General features: G+C 40.1%; 1 protein-coding gene across 2 annotated transcripts in view; it reads left to right on the top strand.

Annotated features, from left to right (window-relative positions):
- The first annotated feature begins 1,317 nt into the window (after positions 1–1,317).
- micall2.S (MICAL-like 2 S homeolog) overlaps positions 1,318–27,703 on the top strand; it is a 49,275-nt gene continuing 22,889 nt past the window's right edge. Inside the window, exons 1-5 of one of the 2 annotated variants that reach the window (XM_018239138.2) lie at positions 1,318–1,538; positions 6,796–6,942; positions 17,657–17,705; positions 21,094–21,235; positions 27,381–27,565. In XM_018239138.2, the coding sequence (XP_018094627.1) occupies positions 6,800–6,942; positions 17,657–17,705; positions 21,094–21,235; positions 27,381–27,565 (519 nt within the window). In that variant the 5' untranslated portion in view covers positions 1,318–1,538; positions 6,796–6,799. The remainder of the gene's footprint in view (positions 1,539–6,795; positions 6,943–17,656; positions 17,706–21,093; positions 21,236–27,380; positions 27,566–27,703) is intronic. The other variant, XM_018239139.2, reaches the window with a different exon arrangement.

The following is a 27,703-nucleotide window of genomic DNA, read 5'->3' on the forward strand; positions in this document are numbered from 1 at the left end:
ACCATATAGCCAATCCTTTATACAGGGGGGCTGCTCTGAGTTAAAGCTGGCCATAGACGCACAGATTTGATCGTACGAATCTCCGTTTTGTATGATTTTCGGGCCCTGTGTGGAGCGTCCTGACATTTTTCATGCCATGGCAATCGGTCGTTCGGTTGATCGGACAGGTTAGAAAATTTCTGTCGGCTACAGATAATATCTCGTGTATTGCCGATCTGACGATATCAGTGGGAGACTGTGACCAGCTTTGGTCGGACATAACTTTCATACGATTGCTGTCAGGGGCAGAACATCGTCTGATCTGTTCTTTTACTACTTTATTTGATCTGAATGGTTACTGGCAGGTCGGGAGATGGCACCGAACGATCGTTCGTCCGATATGAAGGTAAACTTGCACGTCTATGGCCAGCTTTATGTGCTCTGTGTGTAAGTCTGCTCTGCCTCAGGTAGTCTCAAAACCAAGGAAGGACGGCACTCAGGTATTAAAGGCAGGTTTATTGCGGAATCCTGCAGGTATACATTGCCTTACGCGATCTTGTTCCCGAAACGCGTAAGGCAACCTGCAAGATTCCACAATAAACCTGCCTTTTATACTGGAGTGCCGTCATTTCTTGGTACTGGCAGTGGGGACGCTGCGGACAGAGCACCCGTTTTTTTATGTGGGAGTAGTTAGAGGGTAGTGGGTTCGGAGCGGTCCCTCCTGTGTGTGTGTGTGTGGTGATTATTCTGCCCCAGGTAGCACAAGGGGTTTCCGTAGCGCCCTGATAGTGACAGAATTACATAAATATAAATAATAATACAAATAAAACTAATGAATGAAGGGGTGTAATTGTTCCAGCCCTGAGGTTGTAGACATAGAGAATGGCAGCAGCAGGCAGGTCCACCAATTAATAGGGATCATGTCAGGGTGAGAGGACCCTAAAACATACTTCTACATAGGTAACCGTGCACCCCCGCAAGCTACTTCCTTGGTACAGTCCCAATGCCACGCAAGAGCACAGTAAAGCAGCAGACATGTTGGCCTGGGGGTAACTTACATAGAAAGCTCTGGTTAGACTCCCTTAAACAATACTTATAATTCGCAAAAGAAGCACCATTAAGAACCAATCATAGCTTAGTTTGGTTACCAATTGGCTGCAGGCTTTCTCCAATCTATAGTGATCCACCATCCTATCCCTCGCCCGCGCATCCCACCCCCAGCGTCCCGCACAATGACACTTTCCAGAGATCTCCGCCCACCTGCTGTAAACCACGCCCACACTGTTAAATACAATTCTATGGAACTATTTAATAACGCCCATTCCTCCTCCCCTGCATTCCCGCCCCCTCCTACTGCTGCTGGAATAGTAACAAACTAGTGGCTCGGTCCAGTCGCATTAGGAAGCTGCTTGTTGCTACGGCTGCCGGGGGAAGCGATTCGTAGCGGATGGCGGTGGACTTGGGGCAAATAGAGAACATCCAATAGAGAGCGGATATTTCTGGGAAGTTTTTCTGGAAAAAACACTGCCTATTTGGTAGTTGTGAGAGTCGGCGAGCAGGTACTGTATAACTCACCATGGAATGTGTGTGCCTTCTGTTTTACTATCTAGGATTCTGGAACTACAAATCCCAGCAGTCCTTTCGGCACACATCTAAGAGTTATAATCCAGGCATTGGGATTGGACAACTCTGGAGTGTCATATCTATGATCCCTGTACTTCAGTTCCCCTACTTAAATTAACTTAAAATGAATTATGTATGTTTTTGCTCAGCAGCTCTCCAGTTTGGAATGCCAGCAGACATCTGGTTGCCAGGGTGCTATTTGCCCTAACAACCAAGCAGTGGTTTGAATCCGAGACTGAGGATGAATGGGAGAGGGTCTGACTAGGGAAACGAGTAATAAAAAATAGGAATGCACCGAATCCAGGATTCGGTTCGGGATTTGCCCAGGATTCAGCCTTTTTTCAGCTGGATTCGGCCGAATCCTTGTGCATGGCCGAACCGAATCCTAATTTGCATATGTAAATTAGGTGTGGGAAGGGAAATAACGTGGCTTTTGTCACAAAATAAGGAAGTAAAAAAACATTTTTCTCCACCTTTTCCTTTCCTGACCCTAATTTGCATATGTAAATAAGGACTTGGTATTCAGACGAATCTCTCAGGAAGGATTCAGGGATTTGGCCGAATCCCAAAAAGTGGATTTGGTGCATCCCTAATAAAAGTTAATAATAATAGCTAAATTAAACCTCACAGAGCAATTATTGCTTGGCTGTTGGGGTCAGCGACCCCCAACTACCAGACTACATTGTAAATTGCAATCTGGAACCCATTGGTGTAGATCTAATGTACAAGTTACATTTACTTAAAGGAACAATACCACCAAAAAAAATAAGTGTTTCAATGTACTGAACGGTTGCTCTGCACTGGTGAAACTGGTGTATTTGCTTCTGAAACACTACTATAGTTTAAATAAACAAGCTGCTGTGTAGCCGTGGGGGGCAGCCATTCAAAACTGAAAAAGGAGAAAAGGCACAGGATACACAGCAGATAACAGATAAGCTCTGTAGTATACAATGGAATTCTTCAGACCTCATCAGTTATCTACTGGGGATCCTGAGCTTGAATGGCTGCCCCCATGGTTACACAGTATCTTGGTTTTATAAACTATAGTTGTGTTTTTAAAACAAACGCATACGTTTTACCAATGCAGGGCAACCGTACATTATACTGCCATCCCTTAAAAATAATACACTTTTTTTGGTGCTACTGTTCTATGAATTCAGTAACCTAATGTTCTTGGGGGCATCAATTCTTTCTTTAATCCCTTCTGGTGTAAATGGTATTGGATCTCCCCAAAAAGAAATACTTTCCCCGAGGTGACATCATAAGTGACCAGTGAGACAAGTAATAAAAAGTAATAATAATAGTTATATTATAGTTGTTGCTTGGGTCAGTGACCCCCCAACTACTAGACATCATTGTAAATGGCAATGTGGAATCTTTTAGCTTCTTTTAGTTCCTCCAGGTGTAAATGTAAATACTTCTCCCCAGCAGGAAATATATTCCCCGATGTGACATCATAGTAACTATTGAGATAAGTAATAGTTATATTACAGTTGTTGCTTGGATGCTGGGGTCAGTGACCCCAACTACTAGACGTCATTGTAAATGGCAATGTGGAATCTTTTAGTGTAGTTCTAATGTTCAGGTTGAATAGTAGATTTATGTAATGAATACAGTAAAATTTATGTTTTTGGGGCATCGGTTCTTCTTTTAATTCCTCCAGGTGTAAATGTTATTGGATCTCCCCAGAAGGAAATACTTTCCCCGAGGTGACATCATAGTGACTAGTGAGACAAGTTATAGAAAGTAATAATAATAGTTATATTATAGTTATTTCCTAGCTGCTGGGGTCAGTGACCCCCGACTACTAGACATCACAGTAAATTTATGTTTTTGGGGCATTGGTTCTTCTTTTATTTACTCCAGGTGTAAATGTAAATGCTTCTGCCCAGCAGGAAATACATTCCCTGAGGTGACATCATAGAAGTCGCGCTCCTTCTCAAAACCTATGCAGATCACTTTTGTACTTTATACAGGACGACATATTGACAGCTGTAAGAAAGATATTTTTAATTTGACATCTCGGTTTCCTTTAATCCATACACGGGTAGGTAGACCTCCAAGTGTAGCCGATCTGTAATACCTTTCTACTTCTGTCTGTGAACCTGATACATAGGGGGGAATTCACAAAAGTGTCGGCAACGAAAAAATGTCTTTAAAATGTCGTAGAAAGTGTCGTAGCAACAGCCGACAGATTCACAGAGCATTTCTCCGCCAATTTTCCGACATGTACGACACTTTTGAATTAGTGTCGTTAAAAGTGGGCGTGGTTTTATGAACTACTCTTTTTATGAATTACTCGTAAACTCATTTTTTTTACCGACAATTTTTCAGACACTTTAGACTCTCCAAAATGAAAATGTCGGTCAAATTGTCTTTTGGAAAGTCTTGGTAAATGTCGTTTGTACGATGAAAAGATATACGACATTTTAGAAAATTGTCGGACTTATGAGAGATTCAGAGATGGTAACATCTGCCTTTGTGAATTTGCCATTCATACGACATTTTACAAATTTGTCGACCGCCACTTCTGGTTTACTTATTTTACCGACACTTTTGTGAATTCCCCCCATAGAGTTGAACTATACTCACTTTGCATCAGGATGCATTCATAGATGAATATACTATGGAATTGGCCTTGATCGAGCTGTATAAATGGTAACCCTGAAAGTGGACCGCCACCCATCTTTTGCACTTTACAGAAAGGCACCTTTGGGGAACTTTCAGCCTTTGCCATTAAAGGAACAGGAACACCAAAAACTGAAAGTGTTTTAAAGTAACAAAAAAAAATGTACTGTTGTGCTGCACTCTACTATAGTTTATATAAACAAGCTGTGGGTAGCCATGGGGGTAGCCATTCAAAGCTGAAAAAGGAGAAAAAGGCAAAAGATACACAGCAGATAACAGATAAGCTTTGTAGTATACAATTTGATTCTACACAACGTATTTATCTATTGTGTATCCTGTGAATGGCTGCCCCCATGAATACACAGCAGCTTGTTTATATAAACTATAGTCAGTAATGTAACTAAGTAACAGTCTCAGCCCCCCTCCCCCACTTCCCTCTAGATGCGCTAGATGTGCGTATTTTCCTTACTGTATTGATGCTACGTTATGTCCAGTGGGCCCTGGTGCAATTGCACCCCCTGCTCCCCCGTAGTTAAGCCACTGACTATAGTTTTGTTTTTTAAAGCAAACACTAGTTTTGCCACTGCAGAGCAACAGTACATTATATTGTCCTTCCTTTAAAACACTTTAATTTTTTTGGTGTTACGGTTCCTTTAAATGACATGGTCCTTGTTGGCATGTGCCCGATTTACAGGAAAACAGGCCTGGATTAGGGATTCAAATGGTAGTTTTGGAAAGAGAAAGTAAAAGAATGATCTGGTGACTGCTTCAATGTAGGTGTGTAGGGAAACCTGTCACATGCCCTATAATTAGGGTTGCCCTCATTCTGGAAAAAAGATACCGACCTACTTATATTTTTATGGTTTTTCTCTATAAGTAATGTTGGCATCAAGCAACATTTTTATGGGACAGGGTGGTAAAATCTTGTGCTTGGATAACTCTAATTTTATATGTAGAAGCAGTCATTTCATTATAAAGCGCAGTCATTATTGATTTAATTCATAGTATGATGTAAACACTATGTAATTGTGGGGGAATTATATGAAATGTGGATACTTTTGAATGACACTCTTGAATGTGAATAGGACTATCTGACTGGTAAGGTGGCACAGAAGTCTTATCCACCAGATCATTTTAGAATTTATTGGGTATCATTTTATCAATGTTGCCAATTGAATGGTTTGGGCTCTCTGCAAACATTCTACTCCAAATACATTCACATTACATTTACACTAATATAGATGGCTGCTTTGTTACTGTGCCTTCTCATACTGTATATAGGCAGTGAGCTTCTTATCTGTATTCAGCATTTTGACGGATTTCATCACATTTCCTGGTACAGTCTTAATCCAGAAAGCAGGTGCACTGTAAAAGTGATTATAGCCCTAGCTGTTTTATTTGTCTTTGTGCCAGAAATTTGATGTCGGTCTGCTTTGCAAATGCTAATAACTTATAATATTATGTTTCATGGTAATCATTTTGCCATTGGTAGAACAGTGTTAAAATCCCAGTTGTAAAACATCAAAGCCACGTGAGTACCGATTAGAGGATGTGGTTTTTTTTTGTTTTTTTTTGTTATTGCGGTGACCATTTTGGCTGGGGGTGGATAAAAGAGCTTTTGAGAGGATATTAATTATATTGGATAAGAAATGCAGGATTTTTAAATAAATGTTTTACAGGCAAGCTTACTTACACTTTCTAAAGGTGGCCATAGACGCAAGATCCACTCGTTTGGCGACACCGCCAAACAAGTAGATCTTTCCCCGATATGCCATTAACGAGCTTGGCTATATCGGGAGTAATCTGATTGTTCGGCCGTATGGGCTCCGGCGGGATCGGTCGGGTCAAAATCAAACCTGACCAATCGACCAAACAACCGATCTCCACACACAATCCGAAAATCGTACGAATCGAGGATTCTGGCCATGTGTGTCTATGGCCAGCTTTACTCAGTGCCATGCCACCATTTTTCTGTATTTCCCTAGGCTCCTATGTGGCCTACTGGACTTGGGCAAATGCAGTACATAGTAAAATCTGAAAATGTTACCATTGTTAGTCTGGGAGTCGAAGAAGCCACAAGGGAGCCTTGGAAAATACAGGTAAGAAAGATCTAGGCACTAGTAACCAATGGTGGAACTACTGGGGGTACTGGCGGTGCAATCGCACGGGCTCGACCCCGTGTTGGCAAAAAAAAAATTTCCCCAATGTTGGGGGTAACAGTAGTTTGTTTTTTTTTGTTTTTTTTTTTTAATTGGCCCCTGCCAGCGCTAGGCCACCCGCACCAGGAGGGAGCTCCCGGTACGAACGGCCATGTTGGGGCACATACATGCACATAATGAGCGAATGCTGTAACTTGCCCATTATGCACATGCATGTGACTACTGTCTTTTATAATTCTGTAACTATGTATAGCTTCTCTCATTGCAAATATCACAGAAGTGCACTCATTGTGACCTTTAGTAACTTTGCATAAGCAAAACTGCATTTATTGTGAACAAGTTTTAAGAGTAGTTACAGCCTCAAAAAACATTCATGTAAATCGGCTCCTTGTTTCTTTCCTCTCAGCAGAATGGCGGCCATTAAAGCTCTCCAGCAGTGGTGTAAGCAGCAGTGTGATGGATATCGTGATGTCAGCATCACTAATATGACCACCTCGTTCCGCGATGGATTAGCATTTTGTGCCATATTACATAAGCATCGTCCAGATCTCATGTAAGGAACCCTCTTTATTTCTGGTTTTGCGTTGTCTTCGTGTTACTTGTTTTTACTTGCTTGTGAATGGTACTGCACAGTAGGGTTTATTTACAAAGCCCTGTACAGTGCAGAGACCAGCAACCTTCCTCCTGCACCAACTCCACAGCCCCTGCCCGTGGCAGCGCCCTACAAATAAATGTGTGCCAATTCTGAGTATTTTGTTCCATGCCCACATAGGTACTAATTGGCCGCTTTATATTGACCTTCCATTGTCTTTTGAATGAACATCTTTGTTATGGCCTTGAAGAAAGACGACGAATATGAAAGAATAGATTATTCTTTTTTGTATTGCTTTTCAACGAAAGGACAAAAATAACTGCATTAAACAAATGACAGAGTGCTAACAAGCTCTAATAAACAGTGAATGAATGCAGCATTTCTTGGCACGGAGTAGTTTTTTCCTACCCTCGCTACCAACACACAAGTTCCCTGTGCGGTGTCCACAGAGAAAACAGACTGGCATTGAGTTTTTGGAATGAGTGGCCACTCTGATTCAGAGTTGGACAGTAGGCCTGTCATATAGCCAACATTCTCCACCCGAGGCTTAGTAAATAAATAAATGACTAACTGGTAAAAATGATGGGAGGAACTGCCAGTGCTTTGCAGAAATAGAACAGGCACTGTAGATTTAAAGGCCTGTGTTTGTTACAGGGTCTGATGGTGGTGGGCAGCAGATCATGAGGGCGTGTACATGAAAGACCTCAAAACAGAAGACCTGAGAGGTTACATCATAATTTTGTGCACAAATTAACAAAGAACACTTGTAGGATGAGGGAAGATTGGAGCATGGATCTCTTCACAAGAAACGGTTACCTAGAGAATCCGCTCCCCCACTACTCCTCTGCTCCTGCTCTGCCTGCACCCAGAAGCATTGTCTCTGCTTGGCTGTAGACGGATTTCGGTGCCAACACGTTTTGTATTTCGTGCTGAAATCCGTCCTGCCTGCAGAAGAGAAGGGGAGCAGCCGTGCAGCTGATAATCAGCCTGCAGAGAATCCATATTGTCTGGCCCTAGATTGTTTAGCAGTGTGCTTTGTGCTGGCTCTCTCCCTGTGACTGAGAAACAAAAGCAAACTGAGCTGTTTGTTTAGTAGGTGTTCTATTCAGAGAAGTAATTGCTGAGACCTGTTAAATCTGATTAACAACCTGGGTCTGCTCCACCCTTTCCAGCAAGTGTAGCCTTACATACATATATACTAGCTGTGATTCACTGATCCAGAAACAGAAGATGTTCTATATGTATAGTCAAGGGCAATGTATAGTCATATCTTCTGTTGTATGTTAAGGTGGCCATACACTGTCTGGCACATTTAAGCCTTTAGACTGAGTCGACCAGCGGGACTACCCGACTGATAACTGGTGATAACTGAGGATTACATTAGCTTTATATTATCCACCTTTGATGGGCATATCTGTGGAAAGATCTGCTTTTTTGTTGACCTTGCCAAACAAACAGAACCTATAATGTATAGCCATCTGTATTCATCATACATAAACTTTAGGTCAGCCCATCATTTTTGTGCCCAGACTAAGTGCTGTAAGCGCAGTTCTTTCTCTGAATGTAAATCGTTTCTTGATTTTCTTTGACTAATATGCATAGTAACAAAGATTAAGTGACACAGGAGGAAGGTGTTTCCTACCCAACTGGACTTATAATTTAAGTGGGTAGGTTTTAAGGCTGTACATAGGCCTATCTACTGGGCCTTTCTGGAAGCCTGTCTGAACGATATGTGCCTGAAAATTGGCCAGCTATATATCAGGCCGGTTAAAAAATCTGGACATGTTGATACAGTCTTCACCAGACCAATCTCATAGGTCCATAGTATGATTTAATCATTGGCCCTGGGCCAAATGAAAGATCAGCCTGATTTGGTCCAGTGCATCGGTTGCCAACTTGGATGAAGAGTGACCCATTTGGCAACCCTTTAAAATCAGCATATCTTGTTGTATAAGCCCATGTTGCCACAGTACTCGGAGCTTTGCCTTGTAAGTGGATACAGGTCATGTAGAAACTGCACTCTGGATATAGTTTGGGTATCAGCAGAACTACAGGAACTCTTTTATGCCAAACTGTAACATTGTATGCCTGTTTATTGTTTAAATTAGTGCAATCCTTTATCAGTCCAATTGCTCTGTGTGGCAGTGTTTTTGTGTTGGTGCTTTGCTAGAAGGGCTTGGAACAAGGACTCTGCAGGAAGTCGGAAGAAGTCCCCATAATGAGTTCTATTTTAGACAACAAGACCTAGAAGTCGCTCAGCTCTTTCCTCCCATTTAGTATTTTTTCCTGTATTTCTGTCACAAAGCAATTCTGTTAACGTTCCAGACTGAAGCAGAAAAGATAAAGCAATGTATTTTCTTCTATATAAAGCAGTCCGATTATGAGACATTCCCAGCTGCAAAGTGGCAGTAATTCTGCTTTCCGTGACTCATTTGACTTTAGTGGTTAAAGTAATTTTCAGATTTAATCCCTGGGTCCTAAAAATACTTTTTTTGTTTGTAATTGATTTTGAGTTTGGGTCCATTTAATTTGCAAACGATTTTTAATTGTCCGGTAAGTTGTTGTCCTTGGTTGCCATTCTTTTTCGGGTAACTGTCGCTTAAACCAGCTCCATAAAGTAAAGATATCCGTGTATGAGCTGATTGATTCATTTGGTAATATTTGAAGGGGAAATTAAAGTCTGCAACATTTGAATGCTATGGGGGGGGGGGTGGAATCCATAGTCATGAGATCCCGCCCAGCAAGATTTTCAAGCTTTCCTAATTAATATCCCATTGATCTCAATCAGATATTGGTCAGAGAGGTAATTTTGGCTTCATACATGGGCCAGTAAGCTCCTGACACAGTCAGAAGAGTCCTCATCCAATACTTGCTTTGATTCATCATTTTTGATTTGTTCTAATGCTGGTTGGAACCCTAACTCCAATGTTAAAAAAAAATAGATCATCTGTGAACAATTTTAAAGTAGTCAAGACCTAAATAGATATTTTGGTCTGCTAACTTCTCTTTTAACAACCTCTACATGAAGGCAGGGAAATTAAAATTGCGGCAAGGAGAACCATCATGAGGTAGCACCCTTGCATCTGGAATCCTGAAAATCACCCAACAGATCACAAATGACTCCAGATACCTGGCCATATGGGTATCCAATATTCTTAAGTGCAGGGCCGCCATCAGGGGGGTACAGGGGGTACAAGTGTACCGGGCCCGGACCTGAAGGGGGGCCCGGCGGTGCTGCACTTTTCAAAAGAGCCGGGCCCCCCTTCCGAGTTACCTAATCAGAAGGAAGCAGTAAGAGTGGGAAAACTAACTTGCAAGATTTATTCGCAGGCTGCCACTTTATGTCTGGCATTGTTCTGTGGGTAAGGTCTGTGTCCAAAGACAATTCTGTCACTTCACACACCCTGCAGCGACTCCTCAAAATTACACACCGCGCGCAACGTCATCACGGATGACTTGGTTTCTATAGTAACAAGATGCGGCCCTGGGACGTAACACGGCCTCCGCCAGCTGGAAGTGGAGCGTGAGCATGGCTTGAATTCCAGCACCAGGGTTTGGCTAAGGCTGTTGGTTTCTGTGTCAGCCCTACATTGGTAGGATGTGGGGGCTGTCCCGCTGCCTGAGTGGTCCCCGTGGATGGCTGCTTCTTCCTGCTGGTGGGTCCTAAAGTTGTCAGGCAGATTTGTGTAAGGATGACAGCGATGTGCAGGGGCTATATGGGGTGTGCAGGACTGCCAGGGGGCTGCATGGGCTGTGCAAGGGGCTTTATGGGGTGTCCAATGTTTTTTTTTGTAAAAAAAAACCTTTATGGGGGCCCCTGGCGCCAATGTTTTTTTTTTTTTAACTTATAGAGGGGCCCTGGTCACCAATTATTTTTTTTAACTTGTAGGGGGGCCCTGACCACCAATTTTTAAAAAAAAAAAAACTTTTATGGGGGGCCCTGGCACCACAGTTTTTTTTAACTTATAAGGGGGCCCTGACATCAATAGCTTTTTATAACTAGTGTATGTGGGGGGTTACCTTTTTTAGTGCTGATGTCTGTGTGGTCTTTTAACTGTGATGTGGGTGGGACCAGAGTGGTCGGGGCCCAGGGGGCCCCAAACATTTTGTTGTACGGGGCCCCATAATTGCTAATGGCGGCCCTGCTTAAGTGTCTTGGGGAATGGTAGGGGTTGCATGCTTGTTTCATTGTCCTAAGCTAGCTACAGATGCGAAGCATAGGACATTGAGTTAGCCAGCTCTGACTAATTAGCCAACCGTGTGTATGTGTGTGGGTGACCTCTGATCAAATGCTTTTGTAATTGCAGTCACAGACAAGCCAAAACAGAAAAACAAACATGAGTAAACTAAGGACTCATCATCATGAGATAAAGTGATTTGCCAAATGTCACAAATACTTCCCACTTGGGGTTGGAACCATGCTTCAGTGGTAGTGGTAGATCATGTAAAGCCTAGGGCCAGACAGGGCTGAGATCGGCCCTTCTGGCCCTAGCCAAAGCTATTCTCCTTACCCATGAACACTTCTCTTTACATGGTATGGGATCAGTTATCTGGAAACCCTTTATCCAGAAAGCTCTGAATTACAAAAGGGCTGTCTCCAATAGACTCAATTTTATCCAAATAATCCAATTTTTTTTTAATAATTATTTCCCTTTTCTCGAATAAAACAGTACATTATACTTCATCCAAACTAAAATATAATTAATCCTTGGAAGCACAACCCACCTAAGGTTTTTTTTTAATGTTTACATGATTTTCTAATACACTTAAGGTATGAAGATCCAAATTACAAAAATACATAACAGGTCCTATACCTGTAGTGGTTGTTAATAGTGTTGAAGAGTAGGGATGGGCGAATTTGACCCATTTTGTTTTGCCAAAAACTAGCCGCCAGCTTAATGTCGCCGATGCCCATTAAAGTCTATGGGCGTCGAAATTTTTTTGACGCGCGTATTTTTTAAATTTTTTTAGCACAACGCCATACACCACCTCCTCCTGCGAATCTATGCCCCTTCAGAGCTTTCTGGATAACAAAGTACTCTCATCGACCTAAGGGATTAACAAATATTCCAGGTTACATCGGTGTCTATGTTTTTTTGTTTGTTTTTTTTTAATTCAGAGCATTTTAATAACATCTTTTGATGTTGAATAAAGTCTCTTGAATGAAATGATTTAATGTATGTAAAGAGATCTCAGTAGTCATAACTCTATTCCTCCAGTATTAGAGGAAAAGTAGCACATTTTTGTGCCTGAGGGGAAGCCAGATTTTATCCCATGTGATATGATTTACTGGATCTTTGGAGATGATTATCCACATATGCTGAACAGAAAAAAATCTTTGGCATGGTGGTCTTCTTCCTATCATTTAGCATGCAATAAAGTTCCATCCAAGTGACTGGTCTTGCCCTCTGCTTAGGAAGCGCCTCCGTAAATGTTGGCTTGAGATGTGCCGGCTGTGTGCTGCTTCCAGGAGTGATGTGGCAATGAAAATAAAAGGGAACGGAAATAATTTTGAGCTCTGGTTTGGATTGCCCCAGCAAAGAAAGCAATAGATTTTTACAACAGATTAAAACGGGGAATAAAGGTTTTGTTGCATTTAAGATTTCTATTTTCATGACACCTACTTTTCTCTAACGAAGCTGCAAATGGAAGAGGGATAAAAATGCTTTATACAGGAGCATAGCATTTTGAGTACTTTTGCATTTATATGTGCTTGTATTTGTGCTTGTATTCAAAGCAGCAAACACTATCCTATGTGTAGGTCGCCTAAAAAAAGCACAAAGGAGGGAGCATCAGACTCTCCTATATGAACACTTGAAACTAGTGATGTGCGGGTTTTGGGGTTTAGTGGGAAAGGACGCCGGTGATTCTTCAATAATTAGCAACTGTTTATTGAACATCCAGCATAAGAATTGTTATGCTGAATTATTCTTTGAAGTTCTTATGAAGCTGACTTGTGCCAAAAGAGCTTAAACGAGGTAGAACACATTAGAGAGGAGGCCCTCATTAACAGGTTAAAGGAACTGGTCACCTTCCAAACACGTTTTTCAGTACAGTTGTTTTCAGATTGTTCTCCAGAAATAGACTTTTTTTTCCAATTCCTTTCCATTATTTATTTTTTAAATTTTTCCAAAATCTAAGTGTAAAGTTTAATGTCCCTGTCTCTGGTGTTTCAGTCTGGCAGCTCAGTAATTCAAGTGCAGACTCTAAACTGTTACAATTACAACATTTAATTGATCCATTTCTCAGCAGCATCTCTGGAGTATAATAACTATTGTATCAATTCAACAGCTGCCTTTAATGAAACACGGATCCTGCTCAGCAGGGACAAAGATAACAAATGTATCAACTAAATGTATCAGTTTAATACAGTTTACAGGGTCGACGACCCCCCTCCCAGAGTTGTTTTTGAAGTTGAAAAATGAAACTTTACACTTCAGTATTAGAAAAACATTCACACATAGAAAATAGAGTAAGTAATTGGAAAAAGTTAATTTCTGGTGAACTGCCTAAAACCAACTGAACTGAAAAAAGTTCTGGGGCAATGGCACAACAGGAGATTAAATACTAGCAATAAATCTCTGCTTCTGCAGGCACCTCCTGTAAAAGATTTTCCATCTGCAATAATGTGACTTGCTGGTGGTAAAATCCATCCTTGCTATAGACAACTATTGCCTGGGCGATGCCTATCCCATTATTTCTCCTACGTTGGGGCACTGATCTGCCCTTGCAGTTATTATTGCCATATTTACATTCCCAGCTCCCTTTAATTTCTTGTAGGCCACACTGTAAAAAGTGTATAATGTAAATGCAGTGTTACCTAAAGGAAAAACAAAGTAAAAATACAATTTGCTCTGTTATTTGAATTTTCCACCATTGCACCCTGGGGATCCTTCAAAGTGCAGCTTTTCAGGAAATGCTCCCACCCGTTACTACTAAATAGTAGATGAGTCATAGTAGATCCAGTTGTGCTAATGACATTCTGTCCCTGTTGTAGTTCACGATAGTACAAGGCAGTTTGACATCCATGACATTTGTTTGTATAGGGATCAAAGATCCTATTGTAATGTGTGCAGTAATGTGTTGAATTCCCCATACCTCAGCATTGCTTGCCATTTGCTTCAGCTGACTGGGGCAGGACTTTCCCAATTTTTGTATGTAGATGTGAAGGGAGAGTGAAAATGTTTTGCTATATAGGATATATTTTTGTCATAAGTTTTAATATTTGTTTAACATGCACAGGCATGGGACCTGTTATCCAGAATGCTCAGGACCTGGGGTCAATGTTCCCTCTAATTCCCTCTCGGCTATGTGTGAAAAAAAAAGTGTGCGCACATTTTAAACTTGTGTGCGCAGTTTTTAAAAAACTTTGTGCTCAGGTCAGAATTAGTACAGTATTTTGTGTTTTCTTTGTTTTATTTCAAAACTTGTGTGCGCACACCTTAGAGGGAACAATACCTAGGGGTTTCCAGTAAAGGGTGCCTTTCTGTAATTTGGATCTCCATATTTTAAGGCTGGGGCCAGATGGGGCCGGAATCAGCGTGCTGGAATCCGCAGGCAGATTAAAGCCCCCGATCCTCTTCTCTGTTTGCATCTGGAAGCCTTGTGTCTGCTCTGGAGTGAACATGCTTGGCGGATTTTGACGAAGAAAAGCAAGACTTTGTATTGTGAGCTGAAATCCACCAGGTGTGTTTACTACAGAGCCGACACAAGGCTTTGAGACGTAATCAGAGAAGATTATTATGCAGGCATTCGGGGGATAAAATTGGGCTGCGGATTTCAGCAGGCTGATCTTGGATCTGACTGACCCTTGCCTAAAGCTCCCCATAGACGCGACGATTCTTCTTGCCGAACGACCGATTTTAGGCAAGCCCGACCAATCATTATCGTGCGGTTAGTGGGAATCGAACGATCGTACATCTTACTTTTTTTTGGCCGACATCTGTCAGGAAATTGATCGGCCAGGTCAAAAAATTTTTGTCGGTCCCAGTGCAATCTATCTATGTTTGCAGGGCCAATCGGGCAGCTCCCCTTTGCTTTCCTCGCAAATTGGTCTTTTTAGTTGATGGTAAATTCGTACGATCGTTCTGAGAAGATCGTACGATCTGATCTTTTAAAAATCTCAACATCTATGGCCAGCTTAAAGCTGGCCATAGATGTAAAGATCTTTAAAAGATTATCTCAAAACGATTGTTTAAATGTACGATTTGTCCTTCAACTAAAAAGACCATTTCAGGCGATATTGTTAGGAAAACTGAGGGTAGCTGCCTGCTTGGCCCTGCAAACGTAGATTGTACTGGGGCTGATACAATTTTTTTTTTACCTGGTCGATCAATTTTCTGACCAATGTCGGATGAAAAATCGTAAGATGTGTGATCGTTCGATTCCCACTAACTACACGATAATTTGACGGATTTCGCTAAAATCGTTCATTCACCAAAGAACAATCTTTGCTTCTATGGGGACCTTAAGTTGGCAACCACATTCTTTATAAATCAGTTACGATCAGACCTCACCAAATGGACAGATCTCCCAGTGTATTCCCAACTTTTGTTAGAACATGAAAGCAACACTCTTATTGTTTGCTGTGAGTAACTGGACTAGTGCAATGTATCGCCTATGCTAGGAAATTACATCCGTAGGGGCAAATTTACTTAAGGGCGAAGTGACTTAACGCTGGCGAAAAATTACCAGTGTGCTGTCATTTCGGTACTTTGCCGATTATACTAATGGTTACAGGTGTAACTTCGCTAGCGAAGGAGACTGACGTTGGCGATTATTCGCACTCAATCGGCAGGCAAAGTTGCGCTCTGGCGAAGGGACATAACTACGCAAATTGACTAAGATGCGGATTTTACTGAACTCTTGCACCAGACTTGCCTTCACCACCTCAGACCAGGTGCAATAGATTAGATAGGAGTTCCTCAAAAAACAGTTGAAAATTTTTCTAGTTCCTCAAAAAATAGTTGAAAAAGTCCCAAAAAATTCTGGCGTCTTTTCCTTTTTTCAGGGTGATAGGCTGCAAAAGAGTGTAAAATTTTTTTATGGTAACCGGCTCCCCCCCCCTACATTTCCTTACATATGGAACATAAACTATACACTGGGCTCATGTGTAGGGCAATATAACAACTCTATTTTCTTTTATTAAGCTTCCCTGGGCTTGTGTAATGTATTTGCTGCAACATATACGTCCATTCAACGTTAACTTCCTGCCGTATGCAAATTAGCCAATGCTAGCGCAACTTCGCTCAGCTTGCCGAATTAACGCTAGCGCAACTTTATTTAAAATTATTATTGCCTGAGCGATTTTTCGCCTGGTGAAGTGTTGCGCTGCCTGCGAAGCCATCACTGTCGGATTTTCGACGCTTAGTAAATTTGCCCCATAGACTTTGTTTCACACAAAGGAACTAATTTATCCGATTTGGAACTGGGGAATCTTTAAGAATTCCAGTGGCGTAAACAGATGTTACTCGGCCCAACAGCAAATTCAATTTATGTCCCAAAAACGTTTGTAAGTTATCATTATCTAGGCTAGGGCCTTATTGTGCCTTTGGCCCCCCTGCAACTGCAGAGTCTGCTTTGCTTCCTCTGCCGTTACACCTCTGTTTGATCAACATTTTTCTGACAATTTCTAAGGAACTGATACTTTTATTAAACCCAGTACTTAAGTCAGTTTGTCAGAATATGTTTCACTAATTAAATTGTATTTATAAGGAAGTAGGGCTTTATGTTGCTGAGCACTGCCTGATCCCTTTCTGGGTTGATTCGTTTCACAACAGAAAATAATTTGTAAAAAACGAAGGTGCCAGTAAAGTGAAAACTATTATAACCATTTGATAAATCTGCCGCTAAATGTATAAACACTTGAGGGGCCTCAAGTCCACTGCGTATTGTAGAGCAGTCTAGGTAAAGAGCAGTAGAATGTATTATTACATTGTAATGTGCTGCTTGCTGACAGTGTTTGTCTCAAATACTAAGGCATTGTCCATCTGGATATTGTTTGCCTGTCCTGTCTCATTAATGTTATGATCCTTATCAGTTTGGCATATACATCACACAGCCTGTGTTGTCCCTCCAGCATTGTGACAGTGGGGTTGTCAACTGTTTGGCAGGAAACACCAGAATAGATGGGAAAGAAGCAAAATAAATGAAACACAGGATGTGACGTCATCCCTCCCTACACCAGCACTATGCAGATCTTAGCAGGATATTATATATATATATATATATATATATATATATATATATATATATATATATATATATATATATATATATATATATATATATATATATATATATATATATATATATATATATATATATATATATATATAGACACACACACACACACACAAAAATGTATAGTAGATTCAAGAGTAAAAAGTAGCAGCACTCAAACAGGGTTTGAAAGAAGTTCAAAAATCGGGAAATCTTTATTTTGACTCAACGTTTCGATCCCCCCCACAGGGATCTTCGTCAGGAGTTTATATGTATAATATGTATTCCTATGATAATGCAATGTGTTTTGTGAATTGTACAAGTAAACACTTTGAAAAATGCCAAACGATGTTATAATCTAAAGCACAACTGGATTTCGCATGAATGGGCAGTCTACACTATTTTTTCTTTCTTTAGCCTGAACCTAATGTTGTTTACTATTCCTATTTTTCAGAAACTTCAATTCACTCAGCAAGGAGAATGTATATGAGAATAACCACTTGGTAAGTGTGATGATATTCTGTGAGTGGATGTGACCGGTTTAAACACAAAATATTATATATAATGATACAGGTATGGGACCTGTTATCCAGAATGCTCAGGACCTGGGGTTTTCCGGATAACTGATGTTTCTGTAGTTATGATCTTTATACCTTGGCTACATTATTACATTACATTATGTAAACATTAGATAAACCCTCTAGGCTGGTTTTGCTTTCAATAAGGATTAACTATATCTTAGTTTGGATCTAGTACAGGTATGGTATCCGTTATCCGGAAACCCGTTATCCAGAAAGCTCCGAATGTGGCTGTCTCCCATAGACTCCATTTTATCCTAATAATTCAAATTTCAAAAAATTGTTTCCTTTTTCTCTGTAATATTAAAACAGTACCTTATACTTGAGCCAAACTAAGATGTAACTAATCCTTATTGGAAGCAAAACCAGCCTGTTGGGTTTATTTAATGTTTAAAGGATTTATAGTAGACTTAAAGAAATACTGACACCAGAAAATAATCTTTTTTTATTTATTTATTTTTTTTATATCTATAATAACATTGCCTTTGAATGCTATTTATAATTTTACCATAAAAGTATTTGCCCTGATGCTTTTACATTACCTTTCTTACCCCCCATGTTCCTGTATGCGGGGGCTGCCATATTTGAGCTTCAGTAGTCCGTTAGCATTAGAAACTCTAACTGACAAGTTGAGAAGGGACAGTCAGGTTGGAAAAACAGTCAGGTTTAGGAACTTCAAGTAACAATTACTTACAAAAGCAGAACTATCAGCGAAAAATGATCCGCAACTTTTAATGCAGATTAATATTTTGAAATTTTTTAGTGTTAGTATCACTTTAAGGTATGAAGATCCAAATAGCGGAAAGATCTGTTATCCGGAAGTCCCCAGGTCCAGAGCATTCTGGATAACAGGTCCCATACCTGTACAAGCTACTGTTTTTTAAACATAGAGAAAAAAGTAATCATTTTATTTCTTATCTGTTAACCCATTATCCAGAAAGCTCTGAATTATGGAGCGGCCGTCTTCCATTGACTCCATTTTATCCAAATAATAAAAATTTAAAAAATGATTTTCCTTTTCTCTGTAATAATAAAACAGTACCTTGTACTTGATATAATTAATCCTTATTGGAGGCAGAACCAGCCCATTGGGCTTATTTAATGGCTACATGGTTTTTAGTAGACCCAAACTATGAAAAGATCCATTATCCGGAAAGCCCCAGGTCCCGAGCATTCTGGATAACAGATCCCATACCAGTACATGCATTATATAAGTAGCCTTGACATGCTCTCTGCATAAAAGCGGCATAGTAAACGGCCCACATATTCTGCAGCACTATACAATAACATAGGAATATTCTAACTATATACATTGTGTGTACAATTTTCATAAGAGGACACACTTGGGTGCAGTCCCCCTGCCCTCACTGCAGTTAGGCCCAACTGCTAGGCTTCTCCGGATTGTTTCCTACATTTCCAGCAAATTTATTCTTTGGATTTGAAACTGGGAACCGTTCTCCATACAGCCTTTACTCAAGTGCGGGCAAAGTTAAAAGTAGTTAAAATCGTGTCACTGGTTCTTTAAATAGAACAAGAGAGATCGCTTCCGGCAGTATTTCTGGAACATTTTGCAATAAGTGGTACGAAAATAAAACAGCCCTTTTTTTTTCTTCAAATCTCTGCTTAAAAAGAGATTAGGAATACTATGCAAACATATCACTTAATATAATCAATCTCATTGCAACTCCCTAGTTATGCAGACAGTTCTGTAAACACAGCCTAAATAGCTGTCCCTTAAATACACAGTGCAGGTTCCAGCTACGGAAGCAGAGATTTGTAAATGGATTTTTATTTTAGGGGGGAAGTTTCCTTGCTTTTGGGACCTTATGTATATTATAATCCTATCATTCTGCTTTTAGTTGAGGCCTTTAGTGAAATAGCCTCCTGGACAAGATAAAGTACTTGTCTTTATAGGCTGTAGATTCAGCCTTGTGGGTCTAAATGCTATCTAAAGCTTCCTTATTTGTGTGCAGATGTTAAGTCATATCTAAACCACTGCAATACACCTATGAGTGAGAAACTGGTTATTTCACTTCCCCAGCTTTGCTTCTCTTGTATTCTTGGGGATAGGAGAAATGTAAATTGTACCTGGGAAATTAACAAACCACAGTATGCTGTAAAAAGTGTATTAGTAACTAAAGGGAAACTAAAATTTAATATACGCTTCAGCACACTGAAATAAGAAACTTTTTAAATAAAATCAATCAAATATTCTGTACCGTTTCTAAAATAATCAAATTTATCTTCACTATTCCTCTCTCAGCATCTGTTTCTCTTCATTCTGTCTTCATGCAGCAGTTGGGTGTCAGATAATCATTGACAGTTAGATCCAATGTATTTTATAGGGGGGCTCCCTTTTCTAGCAGATGAATTAGAGCAGTGTAGGCCGTTCTTTACAGTGAGGTTGTGGAATGCACTGCCGGTTGATGATTATGTGATGGCTGATTCTGTTAATTAACGGGAATTTCTCCCGTTTTGCTTTGCAGAATAATTCGCAAATCTCCCTCAAAATTCGCGAAACGGCGAAAAATGTGCTAGAAAATTGACACCTGTGGCGTTAAAGTCAATGGGTGTCCGAATAGTGTTGATGCCCTGCGATTTTGAAGAGAGTAACATTTCGGACTCGTGTCCAAAATTTTTTGATGCTGGCGAATTTTCGCTGGAGTTTGGCGAATTTATTCGGCGGAGGTGAAATGCAAAAATTTGCCCGCGCCAGGCAAATTTATTCACCCATCACTACTTTTGATGCTTTTAAGAGTGGTTTGGATGATTTCTTGGACAAGCATAATATCCAAGGCTATAATACTAAAATCTATAGTGTATGAGTATATATAGTTTATGTGAGTGAATGGAGGGGTCATTGTGTGTATGTATGAATGCTGGGTTTCATTTGAAGAGGGGTGAACTTGATGGTCTTTGGTCTTTTTTCAACCTGATTTAACTATGTAACTATCATCAGAACGATTCCATAGACTTTACTCCTGATATTTTTTTGAGTTGCCTTTATTTCATATCTTGTGACATAATGCCCAGCTTATCCACAAACCTGAGCTTGAAGTTCTGGTGTAAAATAAAAGCAAGTTTTATTATTACAGAATACATCGGGTAAAATAACTCTGTTCTAGAGACAGAAACTCGATTTTCTTTTAGGTAAATGGGGAAAAATAAGAAGAATGCACATTTGTAGAAAAGCTATCTTTTTATATGTTATTACTTAGTATCTATATTGCATATTTATATAATATTGTGTTCCATGCCAGGCAATTGTGTGCTGAAGTCAATGCATCCCTTGAATCTTTTGTCTTTCTTGCAGGCTTTCTGTGTTGCTGAGGATGAGCTGGGGATTCCAGCCCTGCTGGATGCTGAAGATATGGTGAAGCTCCGGATCCCTGACAGGCTCAGCATCCTTACTTATGTATCTCAGTACTACAATTACTTTCACGGTCGCTCTCCTAGTGAGTTTATTGTACTTCTTATGTTCCATAATGTCTCTTGTACTTGCTTACTCTAAATGTACATGAATATTGTGGTACAATGGGAGATTGGCTTTGGCTATTCAGCTGCTATAAGGAAAAATGTTATTTGTTCTGTTTCTTATCACATCCTTGATCACTTTGCTGATCCTAGAGCCTTGCTTGGTAATGCCAAACTCCCTACCCTCTAGTTCACATGAGCGTCAGCTCACAGCTGTGTTGGCTCAGTGCCCTGGGAATTATACTTCACAGCAAGTTGGGTTTTTGTTTGTGAATTAAAAGGTTAGAAGCATGCAGGGGTCTGTGTATAGTGAAAAGGGCTTGCCTTTAGGTAGGTTCCAGTTATAATGCTGACTATGGGGTATAGGGTTTAGGCTCAAGTTTAGGATTGTTAAGGGCCATAATCATCTTAGAGCCCCACACAGCACTTAAGGCTAGCCCTAGCAATACATCTGCTTTCTGTGTGTTGATTCAAATTAAAATCCAGTGCAAGAAGTGGAGAACACTGCTAATAGGGCGCCTTATACTTAATGGAGAATGAAAGCCATAAATTAAAATGTAATATGCCTGACAGCCCTGCCTCCCCCTGAAGTTGCATCGGTAGCACCCATGAACCCTGCTGCACTACTCTGCTTTTATCTCCGTGTGTAAGAGGGGAGGATATGGGGTTGTATCTGATGCAGTTCAGGACGGACGGTGAGGGGGCTGTCTATGGATATTAAATTCTCTTATAAAGCCTGCCAAAAGCAGTCAGTACAGTACAGTCATGTAATATCTTGCACCCCCCTCTGGCATCTTGAACGACATGCAAGCTCATACCACCAATGCCCTGCTTCTCCCAGGCAAAGTTGCTTTGTGTTTTAGTGCAGCATACATGTAGGCACCCAACTCTTCCCGCTCCATTCTGAGCACAGTCAGTTGAGCCTGTGGGTCCTATCAGCAAGCTCACCAATTCCAGCATCCCTAGCCATTTCATGGATGCTGGAAATTTCCAAGATTGTACACCCTTTGTCCTAAACTATATATTTAATCAAAATTAAAGCCCATCCTCCTGGCATTGCTATTGAAGCTGACTGGACGTTTCCCTCCTCCTCTGTGGGAAGCCCCTCTCAGCTGCAAGTGTATCAAAAGAAAAGCATCCTCCATGGAGCCTTGTTTTCAATTGCAGTCATTAGACTGGGGGGTAATCCTTTCTCCGAAACCACAGTGCATAGAAGAATGTGACCTCTGCTGACAAGCAACCTCTCAGTTTGAAGTCTTGTTCCCTTTTTGGTTAGAGAAGGAGACCAAAGAAATTTTATTCAGACTTGTAAAATGCAAAACTAATTGTGTTTAACTATATGGGAGCTTTAAGTATGGGTGCAGCTGGCCACCCAAAAATGCATTCAACTCAAGTTCCTGCTTTACCTAACCCAGGGTTGGACTGGACCGGCGGGACACTGGGTCCTGGTGGGTCCTGTCCCTTGTAGGGCCCTCACTGACCAAAGTCTTCTACTTCTGGCAGGCAACTGCATGCTGGAAATTGTAGGTGCTGATCGGGAAGTCCCCCCCCCCTCCGCCAGCAAAGAGAAGCCCCACTTGCAGCTGGGGTAGGGGGCTCCGAGATGGCAGCCCCGGTGTGCGCCGGACACCCCAATCTGACACTGACTTAATTTCAGAAGTACGTTAATCATCAAAACAAGTCAATACAGAGGTTCTCCTATTTGGGTAATATTACTCATGTCATGGCCAGGGCAATGGCATTTTTCCATTGCGTATGTTTAGCTCAGGGTGAAACAATGGGCTACACAACAACACCCTGCTAGTTCTCAGGCCTGGGGAATAAGGAAATAATTAAATTACATTTATAGCTCAATTCTCCTTTTAGTCATTATTCAGGCATTCTGTTTGTGCTATTTGCATGCCATTAATGAGAACACTTTTTCCCATGAAGTTATTAGGGCTCATTTTAGTCCACATGTGCACTTTTCCCCACAGTGAGTTGTGCATTAAACCAGTTTCATTAAAGGTACTTGTGACAAAGAGCACTCTTAACCAAGTCCTTCCTTTCTTCAGTTCTGAACTAAGTGGTGCTGTGCCTGCAGACACGGCTGCTCCAGTGTTCCCTCTGTGCCCTGTGTCAATTACCGAAGTTCAGGGGCACAAATCACTCACACTCCAAACACCAGAAATGCCACCAGAGGACACCGCAAATGACCCCAGGCAGAGTTATAAAAATATACTGTGCTACGCACCCAATTTGTGAAGGAGCACATGCAATGGTGCTACTTTTGACAAATCACCTGCAATTATGGTAGACACAGTTGCACAAAGCAAATAGCCCATTGCGAAAGCAATAATGTCTGAATTCTGGGAAAAAAATGCAGAAAAAAACCATGTTGATTGTGCTAAAATTGCACTTTGCTCACTGCGCTTGTGGAAGGAAATGTTCTCTATTGTTTAGGGTCACTGGAGGGTGCAATGCACATTTTACAGTTCTGTATATGATAGAGACATTTATATATATATATATATATATATATATATATATATATATATATATATATATATATATATATATATATATATATATATATATATATATATATATATATATATATATATATATATATATATATACACAAAATACTTGAAAAACGGATGCACATCAGGATTTAAAAGATGTTGTATATATTTTAAAAGTATTAAATAAAATTAATTATTATAACATCTTTGAAATCCTGGTGTGCATCAGTTTTTCGAGTATTTTATATATAGAAGCACGTATGGATAGCACCTGGGTCATAGATTGATATACGGAATGGAGTGCTGAAATAACTGTTGCTATATATGTATATATGTGTGTGTGTGTATATATATGTATATATATATATATATATATATATATATATATATATATATATATATATATATATATATATATATATATATATATATATATATATATATATATATATATATATATATATATATATATTTTAAAACATAACGTTTAATGTCCCATCATAAAAGCATATAGTGACAAGAGCATGTATACTCATCTGCACAGAGACATAGCGCGACGTTTCGGGAGTCCATTGTCCCCTTTCTCAAGTGTTTCTGGTGCATGTCGCATAAAGTCCGTTAAAGACCCGGAATATATATATATATATATATATATATATATATATATATATATATATATATATATATATATATATATATATATATATAAAATATAAAGATATGGCTTATGAAGTCGCTCCTTCTGTTATTTTATTTGTAAACTTTTCTGTGAAAAGCTGACCATAAGCTGATCTGAACTTGATTGTAGCCTATCCAGACCAAGTTGGTTGATATTGGAGTGTGTATAGGTCCTCACCAATGTCCAGCCTGACCAACGTCTGGCCAAGGATAAGGCAGATATCTAATTGGACAGATGATGCCGTTATCTCCTGACAGTTGTGTTTAGATATTATGATCCGGTCAGGGGGCAGATCCAAACTTTGGTTCAGCCCCATTTAGCCTAACATGAGTGGCTAAATCAGGCAAAGATCTGCTTCTTTGATAAACTTGTTTGGCAAGGTTATCAAAGAAGCAGACCTTTGCCTGATTTATTTTTTTGTATATTCAAAATTTGTTTTCTCAAGCCTTTGTATGTCCAATACCATGGATGAATATGTTCTAATTTGTGTGATATTGAGAACATTTACTAATTCCATTGTCGTTTCAGCATCATGCACACATGCATGTAAGGTACAGGTATGGGATCCGTTATCTGTAAACCCATTATCCAGAACAGCTCTGAATTCTGGAAAGCATGTCTCCCATGGACTCCATTCTTTCCATCTAATCCAAATTTTTAAAATAGATTTCCCTTTTCTCTGTAATAATAAAACCATAACTTGTACTTGATCCAAACTGAGAAATAAGTAATCATTTTTGGAAACAGAACCAGCCAATTGGGTTTATTTAATGTTTACATTAATTTCTGGTAGACTTAAGGTAGGAAGATCTAAATTACGAAAAGATCTGTTATCAGGAAAGCTTCGGGTCCCGAGCATTCTGGATAACCGGTCCCATACCTGTACAAGACATTGGGGTTTGGCTCTTTTCAGCTACACCTGGCATTGCCAATGAGGCTGCTTATGGCTTGTATCTGAATTGGACCCGGTCCCAACAGTATGCACAAATTACACTTTTTTTAAGAGCCTAAATTAAATTGAATGAAATGTCTGTTAGAGGGCAATTGCGATGCATTCTTTACAGCAACATATCACAGATAATGACAACTCCATGCATTGCACAGTTAGGTTCCTTATCCCAGCACCCAGCATTCTTGCTATCTCTCTCTCTCTCTTTCGGCCATTCATGGTGACAAATGATGCACCCCAAAATTAAAATACCGTGTTCCCTAAGAAAGTGACACGAAAAGCCAACCCATGTCTCCTACAGAGACTTATAATCTCCAGTAGTTTCCACACCTGCTGTTCTGTGGATGTACCCCCAAGGCTTCTTGGCTATTCCCTTTGTTTCTGGTTCTTTAATATGTTGCATACATTAGGGTGTGTGTTGCTCTTTCTCAGAAGTCAGTCCTGTTTAAACATTTACTTGTTACATTGGCTGGAATGTCGGCAGGATTCTTTGACGGAGGTGGTTGTAACACGTACAAGCCAAAACGAAAACCTTTAAATTAATTTAATTGGTGTTTAGATTATTTAATGAGTGACTTATTAGGGAGAGTAATAAATATTCAAGTTATAGCTTTATGGCTTCATAAAGAAGTGAATAGTGAAGGAAAGCGTGGCTGTATAGTTCATAGTACACAATGATAGCTGTTAGTTGTTGTTTAATGAAAGGCACAATTATAAACAGTGCAATATCCAGTGATTCCCTATTATCATGGCAGCTCTGATTTATTGCAGGCTGCTTCTGTATAAAAGGGAGGACATTCTTGACAGATGCATATGCAGATTGCAGTTACAATTTGCCATTTTTTGCTTTGTTGCACCTACTTTTGCATGTATGTATAAAGCCAGATGTCGAACCTATATGTAAGCTCATTGGCCCATTATTTTATTTATTGTCAAACTCCCAAGATAAAAAAACAGGTTGGTCAGTGATCTAAGAAGAACCATACGGAAAATAATCAGCCAATCCTGACATGTCTTTCGGATCACTACAGTGTCCATCTACTTATGTGTCCTGCTGTCAGAAATTGACCTGTAGGGATGTCCAGTTCCAAAAGGCTTTCACGAGACTGTGCTCTGCAGAGAGCTCCCCAATGATGAGTGAGAGTCAGCTGAGATGCTCTCTTAATGTATTGGCCCATAGAGAGTACTGTGCATCAATTAGACTGCACTGCTATGCAGTCAGTGTGGAGCTCTCAAACATCTTTTTACCCATAAAGAGGATCACCGTACCAGAGGCCACCCCTTTAGACTAGAAGAAAAGAACTTTCATTTGAAGCAACGTAGAGGGTTCTTCACAGTCAGGACAGTGAGGTTGTGGAATGCACTGCCGGGTGATGTTGTGATGGCTGATTCAGTTAATGACTTTAAGAATGGCTTGGATGATTTTTTGGACATGCATAATATCAAAGGCTATTGTGATACAGAACTCTATAGTTAGTATAGATATGGGTATATAGAATTTTAATTAAAAGTAGGGAGGGGTGTGTGTATGGATGCTGGGTTTTCATTTGGAGGGGTTGAACTTGATGGACTTTGTCTTTTTTCAACCCAATTTAACTATGTAACTATGTAACTATCTGAACAGTTAGCTACTAACTGGTCCCAATGGTAAAAGTGGTTTTCTTTCATCTCAACACTACCAGGTGGAACCTGTCACGCAACTTGGGTCACCGCTGAGACCTTTCCCTGTCATGTGTAACTAAAATTACGCAGTATTGTTATAGATTTATTGCAGTTAATTTATTGCTTCTCAGTTTACAAATTCTTTAAGCTGCAGCTAAATGTTTCCCAAAGCCACCATTAAAATATGCCAAGTAGGAAAAGGAAGAGATGTTGCAGCCATTACTAATTATTCCTCTAGTTGTTTCCAATACTTGTACATTTCATTCTGAAGACTGTGGTCTGATACTTTGGTGGGTTTCGCTTGTAATTGAAATGACATTCTGTTTTCCTAGTTGGAGGCTTGGCAGCTGTGAAGCGTCCTCCTCCAGATACAGTGGAAGAACCAGCAGGGAAGAAGGTTACTAATGATGTCCTGCCAACACCCAAGACCACACCAAGGCTTCCTCAGCCAGTGCCAAGAACTAATGTGCCTGCGCCAAAGTCAAACACTGTGATTGAAAACCCACCAGTGAGAGCTGTAAGGATTCATTGATAGACTATTCTATCCTGTAACCCAACATATCAGATATATGTTTTAAGTCTTTGTAAAAAGACTGTCCTATTAGTCATCCAACTATGGCTATTCATGACCAAATATCAGCATGCACCCTTATCC

The sequence above is a fragment of the Xenopus laevis genome, chromosome 9_10S (genome assembly GCF_017654675.1).
Source record: "Xenopus laevis strain J_2021 chromosome 9_10S, Xenopus_laevis_v10.1, whole genome shotgun sequence".
NCBI classification, from domain to species: domain Eukaryota; kingdom Metazoa; phylum Chordata; class Amphibia; order Anura; family Pipidae; genus Xenopus; species Xenopus laevis.